The sequence below is a fragment of the Lactuca serriola genome, chromosome 1, assembly GCF_051521515.1.
Source record: "Lactuca serriola cultivar US96UC23 chromosome 1, Lser_US96UC23_V15, whole genome shotgun sequence".
Lineage (NCBI taxonomy): Eukaryota > Viridiplantae > Streptophyta > Magnoliopsida > Asterales > Asteraceae > Lactuca > Lactuca serriola.
This window is the reverse complement of record NC_136408.1, coordinates 17,140,098-17,164,514: the sequence shown is the minus strand read 5'-3', so window position 1 is coordinate 17,164,514 and position 24,417 is coordinate 17,140,098. Positions and strand designations below refer to the sequence as shown.

The window sequence follows — 24,417 nt, the reverse complement described above, 5'->3', positions numbered from 1 at the left end:
GAAAACCCTAATTCTCGGGGTTGAGCCCTATATAAAGAACATAACATTCATTCCCCCAGCCTCTTTACTCATCCTCAAGTCTAGAAACCCTAACCTTCGTGTGTGAGTGGATCAAGTTGCATTTGGAAGCTTGGAGAAGCAATTGTTGAGGAAATCTTGAAGGGTAGGAGGCTTGGAGCAAGGGGCTTTGCTTGGATTCGAGTTTCATTGCTGTTGGGGCGTTCTTTTGAGGTATTATCTCATTCTTGGGCTGTTACTCATATAGATTCATCATTTTGGGGTTTATGGGAGCTTATCTTGGTATGTTTTGGAGTTTGGAGGTTAGATCTGAGGTTGCTACCTCAGATCTGGAGTGGTGATGGTCCAAATATGCATAAAGTCCCTGTGTTTGAGTGTTTAGTGAAGCCATCATATCCCAAACCCTAGCCCTAGAGTGTAAAAGGCCTAGATCTCTTTGGATTCACGTAAAGTTCGCCACTTTACGTGATGGATGGGTTGTAAGAGGCTAGATCTATGTTTTGGATCAATTGCATGGCCTGGAATGCTTCTGTATGGATTCAGACCGGTGGTACTCGGCGAGTCACATGGGTAGACTCGACGAGTTGCTTGAAGATGAGCTGAAACTCGACGAGTTGGAAGAACAACTCGACGAGTTGGATGAAGATGGCCTGGAACTCGACGAGTTGGAAGAACAACTCGGCGAGTAGGTTGAAGATAGCCTTAGACTCGACGAGTTTGTTCTTGGACTCGGCGAGTCTTGTCGAAGAGTCCCAATCTTTTCTGGTTAAGTCGTGAATCGGTGAGTTAAGGGGATGACTCGGTGAGTTGTATGTGAGTGGACTCATAGTTGTTGAACTCGGCGAGTCTCGGGGTGACTCGGCGAGTTGAGTCGCGGATTGGGGAATTTCTGAGCATGGGGACTCGGCGAGTCATCGGGTTGACTCGGCGAGTAGAGTCAGTCAGGGGTTGACTTTGACCAAGAGTTGACCAATGGTTTCCAGGGGCAGTTTGGTAATTGTTGGATATTGTTTTGAGTATAGTACCTTGGTGGTTGTCCAGTGGTGGAGATCGTATCAGTGATCGGAGCAGCTTGGGTTATCTGTTCAGTCAGCAGTTTCGAGGTGAGTTATCCTCACTATATCAACAGGGTCTAAGGCACCAAGGCCGGCCCTTATCGGATTGAGATCCGGGTATTTGTTGTTATGTTATTGCTTTGATATGTTGCATCCTGGTAGCTAGGATGGTATGTGTTAGAGACTTGGTTGAGATCGGTATCCTGAGATGTAGGGAGATGCTATGCTAGTGACCGGTTAGGTCGGTATCCTGGTTAGGATGATGATATGTTATGTGATCTGTTTGATCGGCTTGTTGACTGTGAATTGTTATATGTTTGTATGTTTATGTGCACATGGTTGTTTGGACTGAAGTTGGATTGAGGCGGGTCCTGCTTTGTGCTGTAGGCCAAGATACCCAGGGCGAACTGGTTGTCCCGAAGGCCCAGCGAGCGGTCCGGATAGGCTGTAGGCCCCAAGAGGGCGGACCAGACGTGCCGAGGCTCGGAGAGTGGACCAGGCCGACTGAAGGCCCGGTGCGGGCGAACCAGTCATACTGTAGACTCAGAGAGTGGACCAGGTGGATTGAAGGCCCGGTGCGGGCGGACCAATCACACTGCAGACTCGTTGTATGTGGATAGGTTCGGAGAGTGGACCAGGTGGATTGAAGGCCCGGTGAGGGCGGACCAACCACACTGCAGACTCGAGGTTTATGGCTAGACTCAGAGGGTGGACCAGGTGGACTGTTGGCCGGTGCGGCGGACCCGTCACACAGTAGACCCGAAGTGCATGGCTGTTCTGTGATCGGATATGTTATGGCATGTTATGAGTGTATGGTATATGTGGTTGGTATTTTGGGGATATCTTACTAAGCTTTCGTGCTTATAGTTGTGGTTTTATGTTTTTCAGGTTCTTTAGGAGACCGTGGCAAGGCGAAGGCGTGATCGTACCGCTCCTCATGTTTATGTTGTGATGAGATTCTGGGAATACTTTAAATAAATTGTATTGAAAACCTTTTTGTAATAACTTTAATGGAATCAAGTTGTTTTTGAAAATTTTAAATTGGTTGAAATTTTTGGTCGTTACAAGATGATTTTACTAAGCCTTCAACACGAAACATGTTAGAGCGTCTCAAATACAATATAAACCTTGTCACAGTTAAGATTGAGGGAGAATGTAAAACGGGTACATAAGAGATAATAGATTAGCATCAATTCAAATGTATAGATTAGATCCAAATAGTTAGGATCAATGCTTATCCTATCATTTGTAAATGTATTCGTATATATATATATATATATATATATATATATATATATATATATATATATATATATATATATATATATATATATATATATATATATATATATATAGAAGTAGGTTAAATGGAAAATGAATAATTAGGGCAACATATACTGAAACCAATGATCAAGTGACACGTGTCCATTTCTGTATTCATAAGCAATGTACTATAGAAGTTATTTATGTAGTTATTCCAAAGTGATGTGTTGTCATGTTTTCATTGGTTCCAACATGTGTTGCCCTAATTATTTATTTTCCATATAACCCTTCCTTATATATATATATATATATATATATATATATATATATATATATATATATATATATATATATATATATATATATATATATATATATATATATATATATATATATATATAGTCAAACATATCCCCAAGGGATTAATTCACGCCAATTACTCTGTTTTACTGTCGCTATCTAACCTTGTATTAGAAAAGGAATTTATATACATGAAACAACAATAAATAACAAATATGAAAGCCATACCCCTCGCGCAAGTATAATACTATAATGGTAAATAGCAATACAATGATTAGGAGATTGATGACCCGAAGGGCCAAGAATAATTTCTTTTTAAGGTGGATGGCCATTTGAAGAAGGTTTATAAAAGGGTATTATCCAATTAGCATAAGATGTTCATTCATTTTAACAAATAGGTCAATGCAATATGTTTTACTATTTTGAATTTACCATATTAAAAACCGGATATCCGATATATATATATATATATATATATATATATATATATATATATATATATATATATATATATATATATATATATATATACACACACACACACACACAGACACACACACACACACACATATATATATATATATATATATATATGTGTATATATATATATATATATATATATATATATATATATATATATATATATATATATAGAGAGAGAGAGAGAGAGAGAGAAAGCTAGGTTCAAATGTTTTTACCAACTATTGTGTACATGTATGCACCAATGAGATTTCAGGAAATAATAAATCATTAAATAAATTTAAAAAAAGGGTATAATGATAAACTTAGAATATCTAATTATGGTAAAAATAATAAATCATTTAATGCCTTTTTTAAATAATGGAAATCAGTTTAAAACCCTAAACATCACCCTTTTTTTCGTCTGCATCGAACGACCACTCTGTTTCAACATAGGGCTTGTGTTCATCTTTGCTTCCTTTCTCCAATCGAAATAGCTCCTCCCCCTCCACAATCTTTACTTGCTAGCTTCCATTTTTGATGAATCGTTTCAATCTAATCAGGACTTCAGCGACAGCAGGTGGGAACGATTTGACAGCAAGGATCGACGGAAGGAAAAGAAAGGTTGGAGGATAGATTGTTCGGTGATTAGAGGTCAAACGCAGAAGGTATCTCAGTTTATGAATATGATCCCCACCATCGCTGCTCTATCAAAGGTCCTCACGCCTCCACCTTATCTTCATCTTCTTGATTTTAATCCTGGAAGGTACAATCACCATGGATGTAATCTTGAATCCGAATTGGGAAAAGGTACATTATATGATTTTTCTCACTTTTTGCTAATCTTTACTTGCTAGCTTCCATTTTTGATGAATCGTTTCAATCAAATCAGGACTTCAACGACATCAGGTGGGAATGATTTGGCAGCAAGGATCGACGGAAGGAAAAGAAAGGTTGGAGGATAGATTATTCGGTGATTAGAGGTCAAATGCAAAAGGTATCTCAGTTTTTTTAGATGTTTGGCAGTGATCGGTAGAACCCAAATGACTGTTTGGGTTTAATTCATTTGACAGGAAAAGAAACATGAAAATTCAATCAAATCAGGACTTCCCAAAAGACCCAAGTGAAAATCTTATTGAGTTGAGGGATTTTATCAAGGAGAACATTCATGTGAATATGAGGCCTTTACAAAGCAACATTATCGGGAGCTTTGAGGCATGAGTAAATCTGAACAAAAAGAAAGTTGACTTAGTAAAAGCCTGAATTGGAGAAATATGAAAACTTTTATACCTTTTTGTGAAAGGAGTAGAGAAAACTGGAAGTAAACCCACGATTGCATACGGCAATGGGAAGATGTTGATATATCTTTTACTGATGCACATGTAAGTCTTTGTTATTATTCATTGATTCTTTTTCTACATAGAATGTTGTGAATGGAGTTGCATATGATTGATTTGTATGATATTTGTGAATAGCCTGTTAATAAACACGCCCTGTAGGGCTGTTTTTCTTTCTCCATTGGAGAATAAGGTTGTAATATGTTTTAGAATGCATTGAATTGTTTAATTTTTGAAACTTGATTATTTTTTCTTTGTGGATTTAGGTTTTGAAGAGGCTAACATTGATGTGGAGAAGGAAGAAAACATATAGAACGAGAGTGTATTATACCAGAATGTGTTATGCTACAATGTATAAAGTGTTACTTAAAAATAATATTCTTTCAGAATAGATCAGTGTTTTTGTTAGATTTTGATGTTTTTTTATTTTTTATTTTTTATTTTTTCTTTCAGAATGTTGTTATTATTCAATGAATCACAATCATACAATGTAATTATTTATTTTATTATTAGTTCAAGAATTGAAAAATATATTTACTAGTTTATAGTTGGCATTCTGACAAAATAAAATTGAGTTTTTAAATTTGAATTAATTTAAAATATTCAGTTTTTTAAAAAATAAAGGAATTAATCATCCCTAAAAATCCGAAAAGTTCCTTTTTTAATATAGGTTAATAGACTAAAATACCCTTATACTCAAATTTGTGTGATTATATGGTACATGTTATCCTATTTTACTATCATAGACCCTCAAATCATGATTTTTGATTATATTTCATCCGATGATTCAGATCTGTACATTCTGGCACACAATAATTAGTAAAAATAAAATAACCTAACTATATATATATATATATATATATATATATATATATATATATATATATATATATATATATATATATATATATAGCGATTAGGATTTACATAGTATCCAAGCCGAAACATTTGTATTATATATTTGAATAAAAACTTTAGCAAATATCACTTCTCTACTTATATAAATTGTTGGTTGAATACCAACTATGTTTATCTTTGTATAAGTGTTCATTATAATGAGATATATATAGATCTGAAATGTTAAGCTGAGTACAAAAGAAACTTCTACTTATGGTTTTGTTCCTATATTTGAAGTATCCATTTTTAGTGGATCGATGTTGGTAGTAACATTTCTTATTCCTTGTAATTTACATTCCTGGCATCTATATTTATTTGGTTGAAAGAGAAAACATTGGTATAGTCTATTATAGCATCACCTCATGTTCGGTGTTCGTGTTAGGTATTCATTTGATATACTTTTATTTTCGTGATAAGTATTATTGTGTGACTTATTTGAGTCATTACATTTTAGATACTACATGAAAAAAAAAAAAAGGCAAATGCATTGAAGGCTTGCAATGGCATCAACATTATTTCTTTCTTTTGGAGGATCAAATCGATTTTGAATGATGAAATTAGGGTTCTTCGTCAATCTTTCATTTAGGGTTCTTTGTTTTCTAGTGTAACACTTGGAGATTGGGTCTTCATCTTCATGGTTCATGTGTTTCCATATCATCATGATGCGACAAATTGAGAAAAAATCTAAAAACTAATAACTTAAAACAAATCTTGAACATTTCCCCATCATCATGTTATATCATCGTATTCAATTTTAGTAAAACTTAAAACTTGCACGTTTGGTCTTCATCTTCATCGTTGCAAATGAAGAACACGAAAACCATGTAGTGACAATGGTTTTCACTGGGAAATATATGAATAAGAAAAGTATGAATGTATAACTATTAATAACAATTTTTTTAATAAAAACTAAAAATTAAAAATAACTTTTGATTGGTTGCCACATGTCACACTGTCTTCGCCTCAACGCCACATAAAGAGTAACAGATTATGAATATGTTATGTTATATTAACATAATTAAACAATAATTATAGGTTGAATGATGACCCTGATATGGTGCAAATTAACATAAGTGAGCAAATTTTAAACAAATCCGATAACTAGTTATACTCACATTAACCATGCATTTAATGTGATGAATATGTTATGTTTGGCTTATCTTTTTGTTTTCAAGTGTTGTTACTTCTTTATGCCACTGATCTTAGACACCAAACATGATACTGTAATTTGTATATGCATTAAGCAGCAAACATTTGAAGTTATTGTATATATGTATGAAATATATATATATATATATATATATATATATATATATATATATATATATATATATATATATATATATATATATATATATTCATATAACATGTATGTATTTGTATTACTATATAGTATATAGTATATACCCTAATCTATTTACCTCCATCAACACAGAAATGCTCCTCTTTGGAAAGTATATAGAGGATTACGATCCGGAATCCTTTTGCTTCTGCGACCGTTTTTTATCTTTCCCCAGCTGCTTATGCATGGGACCACACGCACACCTTTTCGCTTCTTTCCCATCTGGCATTTCCCATGCTGACCTGGCATCTGTATCTCTTGTGTTTTTTCCTTGCCACGCTGGCGTGGCTTCCGTGTTCTCTTCTGCTGAACAGATGCCAAGTCAGCATTGCGTTTGACAGAAGTGGCTATCTTGGCAAACCAAAGTAAGGAATCTGCCGACATGGCGACCAACGTATCTGCTGCTGACCTGGCGTGTTTGTCCTCCAGTAAGGCTAGTTTTCCTCGAGCCGTGGTCCGGTTTGTGGTTTCTGGAGTCACGGGTGCATCTGTGTTTCTGCCAACCTGAACGTGGGCCCTGGTGATCAGCTCATTGATGTTGACCGTTTTCTCTTCATGGTTCAACTTCGGTTTCTTTGACCCTTTCGTTGTGTGCTTTAACTGCCCGATTCCCATTTCTTCCATCAGTTCGACTTGCTTTTTGTATATTCGGTGTAATTCTTTGAGCTGTCAATATAAATAAATCATTTTTGTAAGACTCGTTTCGTTTTTTCTCATTTTTGTAACTTTTTTAGCTGACAAACTGAACCTGAGCTCATTAAAGTTACACAGGACATAACAGACTGTATTGTGTTTAGCATTCACTGAACTGGGACTAGGACCGATGTCAATGAGACAACAACGTGGGAGATAGTCTCAGTCTCAGTCTCAGTCTCTCACTTGTGCAAAAGACATCAATGCTCTCATCCTTTCCAGATAAAATGCGATACACAACATGAAAATGATGCAAAATCTTGTACCTGATCTTTGAACACAGATTCCTGGTTGACCATGGTCAACCTTACGGATTCCTTCCACGAATCTACGGACCAGTTCCCGTCATGTCCACTGTTCATTTTTTCCTTATAAAATAAGATTAAAAATTATATCATTTACCAAATAAAGCCTAATATAGAAAAATAAGCACACTTGCAAGTGGAAATTAAGCTAGGAATTAATTGCAAACAAACACGAAAAATGCGTTATCATGTACATTGTTTTAACAGCAGGATACCATGCCAACTATGGTACATGTTGAGTTTGAACCATAGTATTTGAACATGGAAGAACTGCACCATGAAAATGACACCCTTTTGCCTTAAAAAATGTTTTTTTTAAGAAGCTATGAGTTTTACATACTAAAGATACCAACAAGATGTAAATCTAAGGTAAAAGTATATCCATAATTTACTATATAATGTGTTATGATCTTTTCAAATTAGGGGTGTTTTAATGGAACATGCAATAATGGATCATACCCTTAACATTTAGATGGATAACCCAAGAATAAAAATTAAATATGAATCATTGTAAAAGTAAATATTCATGGTGCAATAATTTAGATACAAAATACTATAGCACAACAATAACTGAAGAGCTTTGAGTAATATACCAGGAATGATTTAAATAGAAGCATTCATGATTTCATTCACTGAAGAACATTGGGAAGTACACTAAAGTATCCATGATTTTATTCATTAGAACATAGATCCACATAGTAATACATGGACAACTTCAATCATTACTTGATTAGTAAACAAAAACGATTAACAAAAAATAAATGACTTAATATAGAAATTAGGGAAATACTGATTAAAAACGACTGTCAAAAATCGGAAGGAAGAGATATTTATATTCAAGTAAGTCAAGAACAATTATCGTATCATGTATATAGTAATATGTCGTAATCACAAAAGCTAAATGATTGAAAAGGCAAATCCGTCTCAATCAAACGAAATTTATACATGCAAAGATATGATTCGTGAAAAATATAAGAACAAATTTCTATGAATAAGGTAAATCAAATCCATATTTTTTACGGAATTCACAAATTCAACGAACAACGAGACGAAATATCACATGAATTCAATATATCAAGGGATTGGTATCGTTTCGAAAAAAAGGAAATAAAAAGTCGCCTCGGATTTACAGCAACATTGTTGGACAAATAACAGATAGAAACACTTTCGGAAGAATGAAAAAGGGTGAAATTGAAGGTGATTGAAGGAGAACTCACCAGCTTATCAGACAACTAACAATGTCGATTATGGTATGGTATGTTCTGAGCAGAAATTAAAAGGGAAATGTGAAAATTGTGTACATATAATTGAAGAGATGATCTATTGAAGAAAAGGGGTTTTGAAATCAATCAGATTCTGTGCGGTGCTTCCCTTCGTTCATCCTCTCCTCGTACGGACAGTGTAAGCATGAAGGAATTCTAGTTCAATATTTTATTTGGAGTTGGTTGTGTTTCGAGTAATAAAGTCTTTGCAAGTCAATTTCAACAATACACGGTATGATTTCAAGGGGTTCTTTTGGCAATATATAAATAACTCGGGGGGTAAGGGTGACTCATGTAATTAAATATTTTTTAAAGTAAAATTTTATAATAAATATAAAGGAAATAATAAAAAAGAATTAAATTTAATCTTCACAAAGTAATTCATATTCAAAAATCATTTATACTTTTCAACAAAATGCAACAAAAATTGACAAAATTTTTGTAGCTAAAACTCAAGAAACTTACTACTTTTTAAAAAAAAATTCATGAATTCAAGTCAACATGTTAACGCCTACTAATACAACAACCTAATAAAATAATAAATAAGTATTTAATTCAATCTATATGGTTGACAAAGTAATTAATGTTCAAAAATCATTAATTGATCATAATGACTTTTATACTCTTCAACAAAATGCAATAGAAATTGACAAAATTTGTGTAGTTAACACTCAAGAAACTTACACCACCCATTAAAAAAACTTATGATGAATTCAAGCCAACATGCTAACGCGTAATAGTACAACAACTTAATACCCCACCCCATCTCCCATAAAAATAAACATTAATAAAGTCGAAAACTAAGCAACTACAAGAACCTTAAACTTTTTAGAATTTAATGACGCTCGTCAAAAAGCTATAAACATAGCTAAAAGCCTTCAATGATCAACATATATACCAAAATTTCAAAAAAAAAAAAAATGGGCAATAACTTAGATATTAAAGGAAAACTCCATACATACATTGCACTTTAACAAATTATATTTTCACACTTTTATAGTAACTATTCTAAAGTCACATTCCCCTGGTTCTTGATTAAGTAGTTATTCTTTAGTTTTTTTTTTTTAAGTCAAAATACTAACATTATATAAATGTTTAATTTATATTGATTCAAACAAAATATCATTACATAATCAAGATGTATAAATATAAAAATTTATAAAATAATATATTATGTTTTGTTAATATTCAATTAATTGAATAACTAAAAAAATAAAAATAATAGTAATTAATAATATAGATATTAAAAAATAAAAAATAATAATAATATAGAGCATTATTCAAAATTTATATTTATATATGTAAACTAAATTTTAATAAATTACATGTTCATGGACACAAGTCGACGTTTGTCAATATAACCCGTAGAAAAACGAGTTATATATATATATATATATATATATATATATATATATATATATATATATATATATATATATAATCATTGTTTTAAAAACATATCATTAGAAAGAAATTAATTAGAAGGTTTTGTTTACAAAGTATCATTATAGATGTTTGATTTCATCATTGTGATTTGCAAGTTTCCATTCAAACCTCAATAATAATAAAAATATTTTTAAACTTTTGGAATTTAACTCTTTGTTTATTAAACAGTTTTGACTTCAAAATCACTAATATTTTCTTTTATTATTGTTCAAATATGTATTTTAAAGAACATATTTTTCTTTTTTGTTTCAAACCTAAAAGATAAGAATTTACAAATGGAAAGTTACCATCTACATTAATATATATTAATTAATATATTAATAAAATTAATTAATATGAGGTGACATTTAATAGATACATTTATTAGGTGACATTTTAATAAAAAGCAAAAAAAAAAAAAAAAAACACATAAATGACAAGTAGAAAAAAAAATTAATTCTAAGACAACGACATGTATCAAATTCAATGTGGAGTTGACATTTGACAAAAATAATATTTACTTATTATAATGGATTTAAACCTAAATGATGTATATATCTAAATGAGCATGACAAGCAAAAACTAAGTTGTAATTAAAATAACCAACAAACTACATAAATCGAAACCGAAGCAAAAAAACGATAATGTGATTCGTAGTTTTTCAAAAACCAAAAGTTTTCATTGCGATGCGGTTTGTGCTAATGGAATAGCCGAAAAGAATCCAAACTACACATCATAAACTAATTGAACCACAAACCAAATCTAAAACAAAACCGCAAAGATTTATACATATTACATAATTATATATTTATTAATAAAATAATTATTAAAAATATCATTGAGATTTAGCAGGATAGTAGAAATAAGTGCATAAGAACTTCATCTTGCCCTAGCAAGTTGTGTGTTTTAAATATTTCTTGAACACTTTATAATATGGTTTTGTGGTGTTTTAATTTTTAAAGTAAGTTATTGAAATTTGATGATTTTAAGATATTAATTGTTAAATACTTCAATTGTTAAGTTATTGTTTCACCCATATCCTCAGGTATAATTCTTCAAGTCTAATTTTGTCATTTTTACATTTTGGGTGTCCTACATTAGGCGTAGGATAGCCTCCTACGATGAGTGTAGGCAGAGGTCCCATGCAAGGGTTTAATGTCATAGCTATGCGTAGAGCTAATCACGCTGATTGTCGGTGTGCATCATCAAAACCTTAATCGTGGGGTTGTGAGCCCTAATTAAAGGCTCTAACTCCTTGTATGCCTAACCTTCGCCCTCATATTCAGTTATCTAGAAACCCTAGCCACCTTGTGAGAGTTTTGAAGATTTAGAGTGTTTTTGTGTTCATTTTTGAAGGAGGATTCCATTGGAGAAGCATTTGAGAGCTCCAATGAAACGACCCAAAAATACGACCCAAAAATTTCGTTTTTCAACATAACCAAAAACCATAATCTGAGTGTCATATCATAAACCATACATGATGTATCTCAAAATAATAATAAAAACACTGTGCGGAAAACTGTATCATATCCATGTCATATAAAAATCAAGAACCAAATCAACTCCCAGGATAAAAGCTGAAGCTGTGGTGTGTGCGATGCCATCATCCCGAGCTCTTACCTCTACAAGCGGAAGTACCTGAAACCAAAACTGAAACTGTAAGCACGAAGCTTAGTGAGCTCCCCCAAACTACCACATACCATACAATACATATAAATCACATACTGGGCCTTGCCCACTGCATCAGACCGAGGTCTGGAACTAGCTGCATCGGACCGAAGTCCGGAACTGACTGGGACCTTGTCCCCTGCATCGGACCAGAGTCCGGAACTAACTGCATCGGGCCGAAGTCCGGAACTAACTGCATCGGACCGAAGTCCGGAACTGACTGATCATGACATAGCATAACACATAACAACTATTATAATCACACATACTGCATACTGCATCGGACCGAAGTCCGGAACACATACACGAATATGCTTGAATCACAAAGACATCAAGCACTCTAGCTACTGCATCAGACTAAAGACCAGAACTACTGATAATTACACGGGCCGACATTGCGGCCGTAGACCCGTTCCTACTGAAGGGAAACTCACCTCGTGAACTGGCTGCTGAGTGTATGGCTCTGGAAGCTAGCTGCTGCTGCTCCGGTATCTCCCCGGCTACAAGTCCATAAACACACTCAATCAAATACTAAACACTGCACTGGGTAAAATGACTCTTTTACCCTTGGTCAAAGTCAACTCTCAGACAAAGTCAACTCTCGGTCAAAGTCAACCCATAGTTGACCTGACTCGCCGAGTTGGGCCGCCAACTCGCCGAGTCCCTATTCTCACTCCTCGACTCAACTCGCTGCTACTCGTCGAGTATGGCATCGACTCGACGAGTACTCTCCCGATCCAAGAACTCAGACAATCTTCATCCGACTCGCCGAGTCCTATGAACAACTCGACGAGTTGTTCTTGAGCTTAAGAAGATTGCCTTGGACTCGCCGAGTTGTATGAACAACTCGCCGAGTCCCCCGATTACTGAGTCTACCTTCAAACTCGCTGAGTCCACTCCCTTACTCACTGGTCCCACTCGATACCGCTCGAAAGGAAGAAATCGGGGACTCGCGACTAGACTCGCCGAGTCGTTCTTCCGACTCGCCGAGTCACCGCCATGCAACTATTCTACACTCGATTCTGATCAAATCCAGTACATACAAATGATAGATCTGAGTCCAATAAGCTGATTTACCACGTAAAGTTTCCAACTTTACGTGTACAAACGCATGAACAAGGGAATAAATGCTAAAAGATGCTTAAAAGGGGTAGATCTAGGGTTAATGTGCAAAATAGCTCCATAAAGGCAATAGATCTGGGCTCTACAACTCCTAAATGAACAGATCTAAGGTTATCTCGGCATAAGAGAGCTTCCATATCAACATAAGGCTTTAGAAAGGCATAAACAAGATCTAGAAAGGGTTTCAAAGCATAAAAGGGAAGGAAATCTGAAGAATACCTCAAAGAGCTGTTGCTTTCCCTTGAATCTCTGCTCTACAATCCTTCTCCTTGCTCCTTTCTTCTTCTCCTTCTTCAAGCCTTCACAATTAGCACACAAAATCACTTAGAATCGCTCAAGAACGAATTAGGGTTTTCTCACAGCTTTAGAGGGTGAAGGAGGCGGGATTGGGGGCTATAAGGTGGCTTAAATAGTGGGCAACCCGGGGATTTAGGGTTTCTCCCAGACGGGCAGACTCGCCGAGTCCAGAATATGGACTCGCCGAGTCGCCAGCTAATCACGTGCTCGAAATCCCGACCCTACTCGGCGAGTCAGGCTATGAACTCGCCGAGTCCCTCTTGCAAAACTTCAAAATAAATACCAAGGAATTACCATACCGGACACGGGTCGTTACAATTCTCCCCCACTTATCTCAGACTTCGTCCTCGAAGTCTGCTACGGCTGAATCTGCAAATAACTCTGGGTAGTGCTCCCTCATCTCCTCCTCAGCCTCCCACGTCCACTCAGACCCCTTCCGGTGCTGCCACTGCACCTTTACTAACTGAATTTCCTTGTTCCTCAAGGTCTTGGTCTTTCGGTCCAGAATTGCGACCGGTCTCTCAATATAATTCAGGCTGCTATCAACCTGAATATCCTCTAGGGGAACGACTGCTGACTCATCCACCAGACACTTCCTCAACTGAGACACATGGAAAGTGTTGTGGATCTGACTAAGCTCCTCAGGAAGATCTAACCGATAAGCAACCCGACCCACCCGGGCCAAAACCCTGAAAGGACCAATAAATCTGGGGCCCAACTTGCCCCTCTTCCGGAACCTGATGACACCCTTCCAAGGTGAGACCTTCAGAAGGACCATATCCCCCACCTGGAACTCCAAGTCCGAACGCCTCCTATCGGCGTAACTTTTCTGCCGACTCTGAGCAGTCTGCAGTCTACTACGGACCTGCTGGATCAACTCGGTCGTCTTGAGCACCACCTCTGTGCTCCCAATGACTCGCTGACCGACCTCGCCCCAACAAATCGGGGTCCTACACTTCCTCCCATACAGCATCTCAAAGGGAGGTCGATCAATGCTCGCATGATAACTGTTGTTATACGAGAATTCCGCTAACGGAAGATACGTATCCCAACTGCCACCGAAATCTAGGACACACGCCCTTAGCATGTCCTCGAGAGTCTGAATCGTCCTCTCGCTCTGCCCGTCTGTCTGAGGGTGGAAAGCGGTGCTGAAATGGAGACGAGTACCCATCTCGTCGTGGAACCGCTTCCAAAATCTGGATGTGAAACGGACATCTCGGTCTGACACCACCGATACCGGCACTCCATGACGTGCCACAATCTCACGCACATAGATATCGGCTAACTTCTCCGCCGATATACTCTCCTGGATCGGGATAAAATGGGCACTCTTCGTCAACCGATCCACTACTACCAATATCGAATCTACTCCACGTGCGGTCCGGGGAAGCTTGGTGACAAAATCCATGGTAATGTCCTCCCATTTCCACACGGGAATGTCTAACGGCTGCATCCTGCCGTGAGGTCTCTGGTGCTCCGCCTTGACCTTCCGGCAGGTCAGGCATCTCTCGACGTACCAGGCGACGTCCCGCTTCATGCAGGGCCACCAATAATCAGGTCGAAGATCTCGGTACATCTTCGTCGCCCCTGGGTGGATAGAAAACTGAGACTTATGAGCCTCATCCATCAACACTTGCCGTACCCCACCCCAGTACGGTACCCACACTCTCCCGTGAAGCGTTAGCAAACCACGACTATCATAATCAAACGAGGCTACTCGGCCCACGATCCTCTCACACTTCTGTCTCTCCTCCTTGAGACCCTCTACCTGAGCCTCTTTGATCCGCTCCAACAACGGAGTGATCACTGTCATCCTCAAACATAGATCCCTGATAGGGGCCGCCGACACCTTGCGGCTCAGGGCATCGGCCACCACATTGGCCTTCCCTGGATGGTATAGGATCTCACAGTCGTAATCCTTTAGCACATCCAACCACCTCCTCTGCCTCATATTCAGACTCGGCTGATCCATAAGATACCTCAAACTCTTGTGATCCGTGTAAATAGTACAACGAACCCCATAAAGGTAATGCCTCCAAATCTTGAGGGCAAACACAACTGCCCCAGCTCCAAATCATGGGTAGGATAATTAGCCTCGTGAGGCTTCAACTGTCTCGAGGCATAAGCTATCACATGGCCTCGCTGCATCAAAACTGCTCCCATACCTGTGATCGAGGCATCACAATAGACTACAAAGTCCTCTACTCCCTCTGGCAAGGTAAGGATCGGAGCCTCGCATAATCTCTGCCTGAGGGTCTCAAACGTTGACTGCTGCTCAAGACCCCAACGAAATACCACTGACTTCCTGGTCAGTCGGGTGAGCGACACTGCTATCTTGGAGAAATCCTGAATAAATCTCCGATAATACCCTGCCAACCCCAGGAAGCTCCGAATCTCAGATGGAGACTTCGGGGCCTCCCACTGCATCACGGCCTCAATCTTGGCCGGATCTACCAAAATACCCTTCTGGTTGACGAGGTGACCAAGGAACTACACCTCGCGCAACCAGAACTCACATTTGGAGAACTTTGCGAAAAGTCTCTCCCTCCTCAAAGCCTCCAGAACCTCCCGCAGGTGCTCCTCGTGCTGCTCCTGCGTCTTGGAATATACCAAGATATCGTCTATGAACACTATAACCGACCGATCCAGCATCGGCCTACACACGCGGTTCATGAGATCCATGAATGCGGCTGGAGCATTGGTGAGCCCAAATGGCATCACCACAAACTCATAATGACCATACCTGGTCCTGAAAGCAGTCTTCTGTACATCTTCTTCTTTAACCCGCATCTGATGATAACCGGAGCGTAGATCGATCTTTTGGAGAACCAAGATGCTCCCTGAAGCTGATCAAACAAATCATCTATCCTCGGAAGTGGGTAACGGTTCTTCACCGTTACCTTATTCAACTCCCGATAATCAATACACATACGATGCGACCCATCCTTCTTCCTCACAAACAGGATCGGCGCTCCCCAAGGCGAACTGCTCGGCCGAATGAACCCTTTGTCTAACAGCTCCTGCAGCTGTGTAGACAACTCCTGCATCTCAGGGGGAGCTAATCGATACGGTGCTTTGGCTATTGGAGCCGCACCAGGAATTAGGTCGATCCCGAACTCGACCTGTCTCTCAGGAGGTATCCCCGGCAAATCCTCGGGAAACACGTCCGGGTAGTCTCGAACAATAGGAACATCATCAACTGTCATCTTGCCCTTCTCCCAGGCATCCAAGACGTAAGCTACAAAGCCGGCGCAACCCTGCTGAACATAGCGCCTCGCCCTTGCGGCGGAACAAAAGGTCGGTCCCCGCTGTGGCTTCTCGCCCTGAATCACTAACTCTCCCCCACTGGGACTGCGGACCCTCACTAGCTGAAGCTCACAATCAATCACCGCCCCATTGGGGCTTAGCCAATCCATGCCCACAATAACCTTATTCCTTCGCAGAGGAATAGGTACCAGATCCACTGAAAACTGCTCGTCAAATAACTGAAGAGAACACCCTCTATGCACCCTGTCGACCCTCACGGTCCTATCATCTGCTATCTCAACCTCTAATGGACCATCCAGCTCCCCTGGAGCCCTACTAAATCTCTTTCTAAGCGCAAGTGATACGAATGATCGGGTAGCCCCCGAATCGAATAATACCAAAGCAGAAATGCCGTTCACAGAGAACGACCCTGAATAAAACATACAATCATAAGCAATATTCAATCAATAATAATAAAGAGATAAAGGGAAGATACATACCCGTCACCACATCAGGAGTCGCTCGCGCCTCCTCTGCTGTCATCTGAAACGACCTACTCTTCGCCACTGGCGCATCAGCTCGGCCCTGCCGGCCATCTGTAATCCTCAAGGTAGCAGGGGCAGGTGCAGCCACCTTCCCTGCTGCAGCTAAACTCGGACACTGGGACTTTTTATGTCCCCTCTGATTGCACTGAAAGCAAATCAGATCTGATGCTGCGACGGCAGTAGCAGGGGCCGTACAATCCCTACTCAAATGCCCAATCCGACCGCACTTGTAGCAGCCGGAACTCCCTGCCTTGCACGCTCCCTCGTGCAATCTCCCACACTTGCCACATCGACCGTGGCTCTGCTGACTCCTAGATCTGTGATCCGAAACCTTGGGCTTTTTGCCCGAACCGCCTGAACCCGAAACGGCCTCCGGTTTCCTCTTCTTCTCCATCTCGAGATCAATCTCCCTCTCCCGAGCCCTAGCAATCATATCTTCCAGCGTTTTACAGCTGGACCGGCTCACAAACTGGCGGATATCGCTCCGCAACATCTCATGATAATGGGACTTCTTCATTTCCTCATCAGCCACGTACTGAGGAACGAGAAGAGCCCTCTCCCTGAACTTGGCGGTGATCTCCGCCACTGTCTCTGTAGTCTGGGTGAGGTCCTGAAACTCCCTAGCCAACTGCTGCACCTCAATAACCGGTGCGAACTCCGCCCTGAACCTGGTAGAGAAATCAGCCCAAGTCATGGCGTCCAATGCTGCGTCATCTCCAATGGAATGTCCGACCTCCTCCCACCAGTCCCGTGCCCTGTCCTTCAGAAGACAGGATGCCAATCTGACCTTGTCCCCCTCGGGACACCTGCTAGTGCGGAAAGCGTTGGCCACATCCGCCAACCATCTGGTACTCGCTATGGGGTCCCGCGCCCCATGATATTCCGGAGCTCCACATGCCCTGAACTCCCTGAATGTAAGGGTGCGCGACCCCATCATGGCCGCCACCTCGGCACGGAAGGTGCCCAATCTCTCATCCATCAGCTCTAGAATCCCCTCCTTGATCGAACCGAAGATCACAGGAGTCTGCTCTATAATGATACGCGTAATCTCCGAAGAAAGAAACTCTCGGGTCTGCTCATCCATGCGCTCATCCCCCGAGCCTGAACCTGATCCCTCCCCGGCACCTCCGCTGCCGGCTGCTGGTCTCGAACGCAAAACCACCATTCTGAAACACATCACAACTACATCAGAAAACGGAAATATCTCAAGGGATCATTGATACTACAACTAGCTTCCTGGTCTTGTCTCAGCCTTTCTTGATTCGAGTACGGATCCTCTGCTTTCAGTAGTACGGGCCCATACTACCTTCCACATCTATCCGTACTTTCTTCAAGAACTGCTTTGGCTCCACCAAGTCACTTTTACTACTACTGTTCTCTGCTACTCTCATCCTAGGCTTGCCCTTAGGGAAATCTCAGACTCAACTCAACTAGTCCTCAGTTGCTGAGAGTCTCCTTATAATGCTAATTAACCACCACCTGAACACCATCACATGTGACGAAGGTTAGATAATCCTTCAAGTAAAGGACCCGTCCCTATAACGGTTGGACTCAAACAAGAGCTGCGCAATAGGGCCAGTTCCAGCACTCTGGGATTATTCAACCCTGATCACATGTGGTGTGACGTGTTCACCTAATGGCTAACTTCCATCACTTAGAACTCCCACAAAGCACGAAGCAAGCAGCATTCGGATAAAGGAAACATATTCAGGCAAAACTATTCTCAAAACGAGAAACTGTACTAGCATACAATGCTAAGATCACACTATCAGGCATAACCTAAACAGGCTATCCTACTGCTATCTGCTCAATACTAGCATGCAATACTCATAAAGCTGTAACACATAAAGCAGGCACATAAGGCATCCTCCTAGATCCTTAGTCCTATACCAGCATGCTGTTCTACTGAAGCTGGAACAATTAATCATAATAATAAAACTTATATTGGTAATTTGGGAGTACTTACTTGAGCTCGGCTGATCGCATGCACCACACCCTTATCTCGTTTTAAAAATTTTCTTTCTTTCTAAGTGCTTTCAAAATTCTTTTAGAAACATTTTTCTTTTAAAAATCTTTTTATTTCCCCCTTAGTTTGAGTTCAGATACACCCGGAAGTGTATCCGAATCCCTCAAACCAGGGCTCTGATACCAACTTGAAACGACCCAAAAATACGACCCAAAAATTTCGTTTTTCAACATAACCAAAAACCATAATCTGAGTGTCATATCATAAACCATACATGATGTATCTCAAAATAATAATAAAAACACTGTGCGGAAAACTGTATCATATCCATGTCATATAAAAATCAAGAACCAAATCAACTCCCAGGATAAAAGCTGAAGCTGTGGTGTGTGCGATGCCATCATCCCGAGCTCTTACCTCTACAAGCGGAAGTACCTGAAACCAAAACTGAAACTGTAAGCACGAAGCTTAGTGAGCTCCCCCAAACTACCACATACCATACAATACATATAAATCACATACTGGGCCTTGCCCACTGCATCAGACCGAGGTCTGGAACTAGCTGCATCGGACCGAAGTCCGGAACTGACTGGGACCTTGTCCCCTGCATCGGACCAGAGTCCGGAACTAACTGCATCGGGCCGAAGTCCGGAACTAACTGCATCGGACCGAAGTCCGGAACTGACTGATCATGACATAGCATAACACATAACAACTATTATAATCACACATACTGCATACTGCATCGGACCGAAGTCCGGAACACATACACGAATATGCTTGAATCACAAAGACATCAAGCACTCTAGCTACTGCATCAGACTAAAGACCAGAACTACTGATAATTACACGGGCCGACATTGCGGCCGTAGACCCGTTCCTACTGAAGGGAAACTCACCTCGTGAACTGGCTGCTGAGTGTATGGCTCTGGAAGCTAGCTGCTGCTGCTCCGGTATCTCCCCGGCTACAAGTCCATAAACACACTCAATCAAATACTAAACACTGCACTGGGTAAAATGACTCTTTTACCCTTGGTCAAAGTCAACTCTCAGACAAAGTCAACTCTCGGTCAAAGTCAACCCATAGTTGACCTGACTCGTCGAGTTGGGCCGCCAACTCGCCGAGTCCCTATTCTCACTCCTCGACTCAACTCGCTGCTACTCGTCGAGTATGGCATCGACTCGACGAGTACTCTCCCGATCCAAGAACTCAGACAATCTTCATCCGACTCGCCGAGTCCTATGAACAACTCGACGAGTTGTTCTTGAGCTTAAGAAGATTGCCTTGGACTCGCCGAGTTGTATGAACAACTCGCCGAGTCCCCCGATTACTGAGTCTACCTTCAAACTCGCTGAGTCCACTCCCTTACTCACTGGTCCCACTCGATACCGCTCGAAAGGAAGAAATCGGGGACTCGCGACTAGACTCGCCGAGTCGTTCTTCCGACTCGCCGAGTCACCGCCATGCAACTATTCTACACTCGATTCTGATCAAATCCAGTACATACAAATGATAGATCTGAGTCCAATAAGCTGATTTACCACGTAAAGTTTCCAACTTTACGTGTACAAACGCATGAACAAGGGAATAAATGCTAAAAGATGCTTAAGAGGGGTAGATCTAGGGTTAATGTGCAAAATAGCTCCATAAAGGCAATAGATCTGGGCTCTACAACTCCTAAATGAACAGATCTAAGGTTATCTCGGCATAAGAGAGCTTCCATATCAACATAAGGCTTTAGAAAGGCATAAACAAGATCTAGAAAGGGTTTCAAAGCATAAAAGGGAAGGAAATCTGAAGAATACCTCAAAGAGCTGTTGCTTTCCCTTGAATCTCTGCTCTACAATCCTTCTCCTTGCTCCTTTCTTCTTCTCCTTCTTCAAGCCTTCACAATTAGCACGCAAAATCACTTAGAATCGCTCAAGAACGAATTAGGGTTTTCTCACAGCTTTAGAGGGTGAAGGAGGCGGGATTGGGGGCTATAAGGTGGCTTAAATAGTGGGCAACCCGGGGATTTAGGGTTTCTCCCAGACGGGCAGACTCGCCGAGTCCAGAATATGGACTTGCCGAGTCGCCAGCTAATCACGTGCTCGAAATCCCGACCCTACTCGGCGAGTCAGGCTATGAACTCGCCGAGTCCCTCTTGCAAAACTTCAAAATAAATACCAAGGAATTACCATACCGGACACGGGTCGTTACATCCAAGCTTTGTAGATATAGATTTTGCACCTTATCATCCACCTCCAGGAGGTATAATGTACATCCCAAAAATTTAGAGTAAAATTTTCATTTTTAAAACACTTAAACCATATAATTAAGTTGTTTTGAAACAAGTTATAGAGATTAATCATTTAAACATCATAGTAAAATCATAAATAGCCAATGTGGAAAACGCTGGGGGATGTTGTGCAATCACACTGGACCCTTCCCTTTGCAATCGAAAGTACCTGAAACCATAAACACATAATCGTAATAACAAATCTTAGTGAGCTCCCCAAAATACCGCATACATACGTATCATTGGACCTGTCCTGCATAATGGGCCCAACCCATAATAATATGCCTAGCCTTCCTTATCAATGGGCCTAGCCCAACGTACAATGTAACGTCCGCGTTTCCAGACTAGGCATTTTCGTTGATGTAATAGTCTAGGTTAACCCTTGTAACTCTTTTTGAAGTATTAATGATGAAATATTTGAGTATTATGTGAATTATATGTTTATTTTCTTAATTATTATAATTTAATGAATTAAGAATAAAATGAGCATCAAAATTTAAGTGTAAAATAAACTCAATATCTTTACATATGGTTGTAGTGGTCGAAACGAGGTTTCCGAATATATATAGAGCGCCCAAATCTGACTTCGTATGAGGAAGTTATGATTTTCTGAAGTTTCGACTTGGCAGTATGCAGCTCGAATACTCGATTTGAGATCGAGCGGTTTTTAGCCGAAACAATCTAAACGAGAATCGAAGATCTCGTTGTTAGTAGCTAAACGATAAAAAGTTAGGCGAGAACGGACGTCAGACGAAGAAGTTATGAATTTATAACGAAGTTTTCCTGTCCGGGCCTACTAAAAATAAATAATAAAAATAAAGTCAAAATTAGCCGACGGAGTCTAAACAAAAGTTGTAGAGCGTAGTCTCATCTACGCGTGGATATAAAGAACGTCGAAAACGGAGCTCGTATGCGAAAGTTACTCAATTTAGAAGTTTGACGAGTCAAATTACGCCGAGCGTAATTTGAGTACGCCCAGCGTACTCAGAAGGGTGCAAGTTGCCTGACCAATACTCGAGTGCCACCAAATGATGCATGCAGTGACGTCGAAGTACGCCCAACGTAATTGGAAGTTATGCCCAGCGTACTGAGTACGCCCAACGTAATTGGAAATTACGCACAGCGTAATCCTAGACCCAGCAGCCTATAAATAGAAACCGAGATCAGCCATTTTCTCTTGTTCAAACTCTTTCTTCTCTCTAGTTTTTGCCTCGATTTGCGTGTCAATCATATCCCGAAGCCTCAGTATCATTCCTGAGCCCCGAAGCAAGATCCAAAGCCCCGAGGATCCCGAAGAGCGTTATTCCCGAGCCGAAGCTCTGCCCGCGAGGAGTCTGATTTTTGTGAAGATCTTCTAGATCTATCGAAGTATACTACTTCTGCAAGTCGTAGTGTTGTCCGATCATCTTCTGATCAAGTGAGTGTATAGTCACTTTCTTCTAACGCATAATTATGAAGTATTTTATATAAAATATGTATATTTTTTTGTTATATGTGTGAATTTATATTCACTTTCTTCTATCTCATAGATCTGATTTATTCTCTATGAAATACGTATTATGTGTGTGTGCGCGCCTCATCTGTTATGTGGAATATGTATTGATTGAACATGCTATACTGGTTTTAAACTATATATTTTTATCTACTAATATGTTGGGTAGAACATGGGAAGATAGTTGATGTGTGATAAACAGATGAGAGGCCTCGATGTTGTTTTTGATTCAGTCATCTAGCGGAGTTTAGATGACGACCACGAACTTTTCTAAACAGTCTTGTGGAACACTAGCAGGCTCGCCACCTGTAGGTGTTAATGAACTTGGGTGTTCATTCGCTGTACTCCATCCCCCCCCCCTGCCCATGGTTGCCTTATTTGACATATATTGTCGGGAAACCCCCGAATGCATGTGTTGTCGCCCCGATGAAATATTCTTAGACTAGGTCCCTTGTGTTAGTTATTTTAGGGACATAAAGTGAGAATAACGGGAATGGGTAATTGAGTTATTGTTGGTTGATGAAAATTAATTTAATTATCTATTGTGGGTTGAAAACCCTATATGCTCACCAGGCTCCCAAGCCTGACCCACTCAGTTTATTTGTATTACAGGAAGTGGCGCAAGGGCATAAGATGGATGAATCATCAAGTTGTTTTGTTTACAAGTCTGTATATGTATATATTTGTTGAATGACTTGTAATGTTATCGTTTATGCTTTATGGTCTGTATCGGAACATGACATCCTGGTTTTTTTATTACGAAATGAAATTATATTTCTTCATGAAATGTTTTGATAAAAATCTATTTTATCATGTTTTGTTTTTGGGAAAAAATTCCGCATCTCTTTTAAAATCAAAAGGATTTACTCTGAAAATGTTTAAAAAGCATAAATGAAAACGGTCTTTTCTGGCCGAGATTTTGGGGATGTCACATACAATAAGCCCAGTCCTTCTTGCATGTCAATGGGCCCAACCCAACATACAATGCGAGAGTCATAAAGATAACTAACATTCTATAAAACACTTTCCAGTGGGCCGACATTGGTGCCTTAGACCCACAAGTACAGTGAAGAGACTCACCTTGAACTGAAGATAACGGAATCACACACACGCGGCTGCTACAAGGGCTCCTCACACTTAACATATCCAAAATAAATCCTAATCAATAATTAAGGTGATAACCTATTACCAAGGGTCCAATTCTTATTCTAAGTTACTAAGGGTAAAAGATCCTTTTACCCTTCCCATACCTGACCCAACAACCATGACCTAAACCCCCTAATGGCCCAAATACGTATCTAGGACTACGCTCAACATACTACACACATACACCCCGCATACCGGTTGATCACCGAAAAGAAAATGGCTTGTTACTCGTTACGCACAACGTACCTGAGAGGTATGCCCATCATACTCTAGTTGAAGCCAAAAATAATTTTCTAAGCT

General features: G+C 39.7%; 1 protein-coding gene across 1 annotated transcript; it reads right to left on the bottom strand.

Moving 5' to 3' along the window:
* Positions 1 to 6,755: 6,755 nt before the first annotated feature.
* LOC145067663 (uncharacterized) lies at positions 6,756 to 7,724 on the bottom strand. The gene is made up of 2 exons (XM_079014752.1): positions 7,631 to 7,724; positions 6,756 to 7,337 (listed from the first exon to the last, which is right to left on the bottom strand). The coding sequence occupies exons 1-2, from the start codon at positions 7,661 to 7,663 to the stop codon at positions 6,756 to 6,758; spliced, it is 615 nt and encodes a 204-aa protein (XP_078870878.1). The 5' UTR covers positions 7,664 to 7,724.
* Positions 7,725 to 24,417: the final 16,693 nt, after the last annotated feature.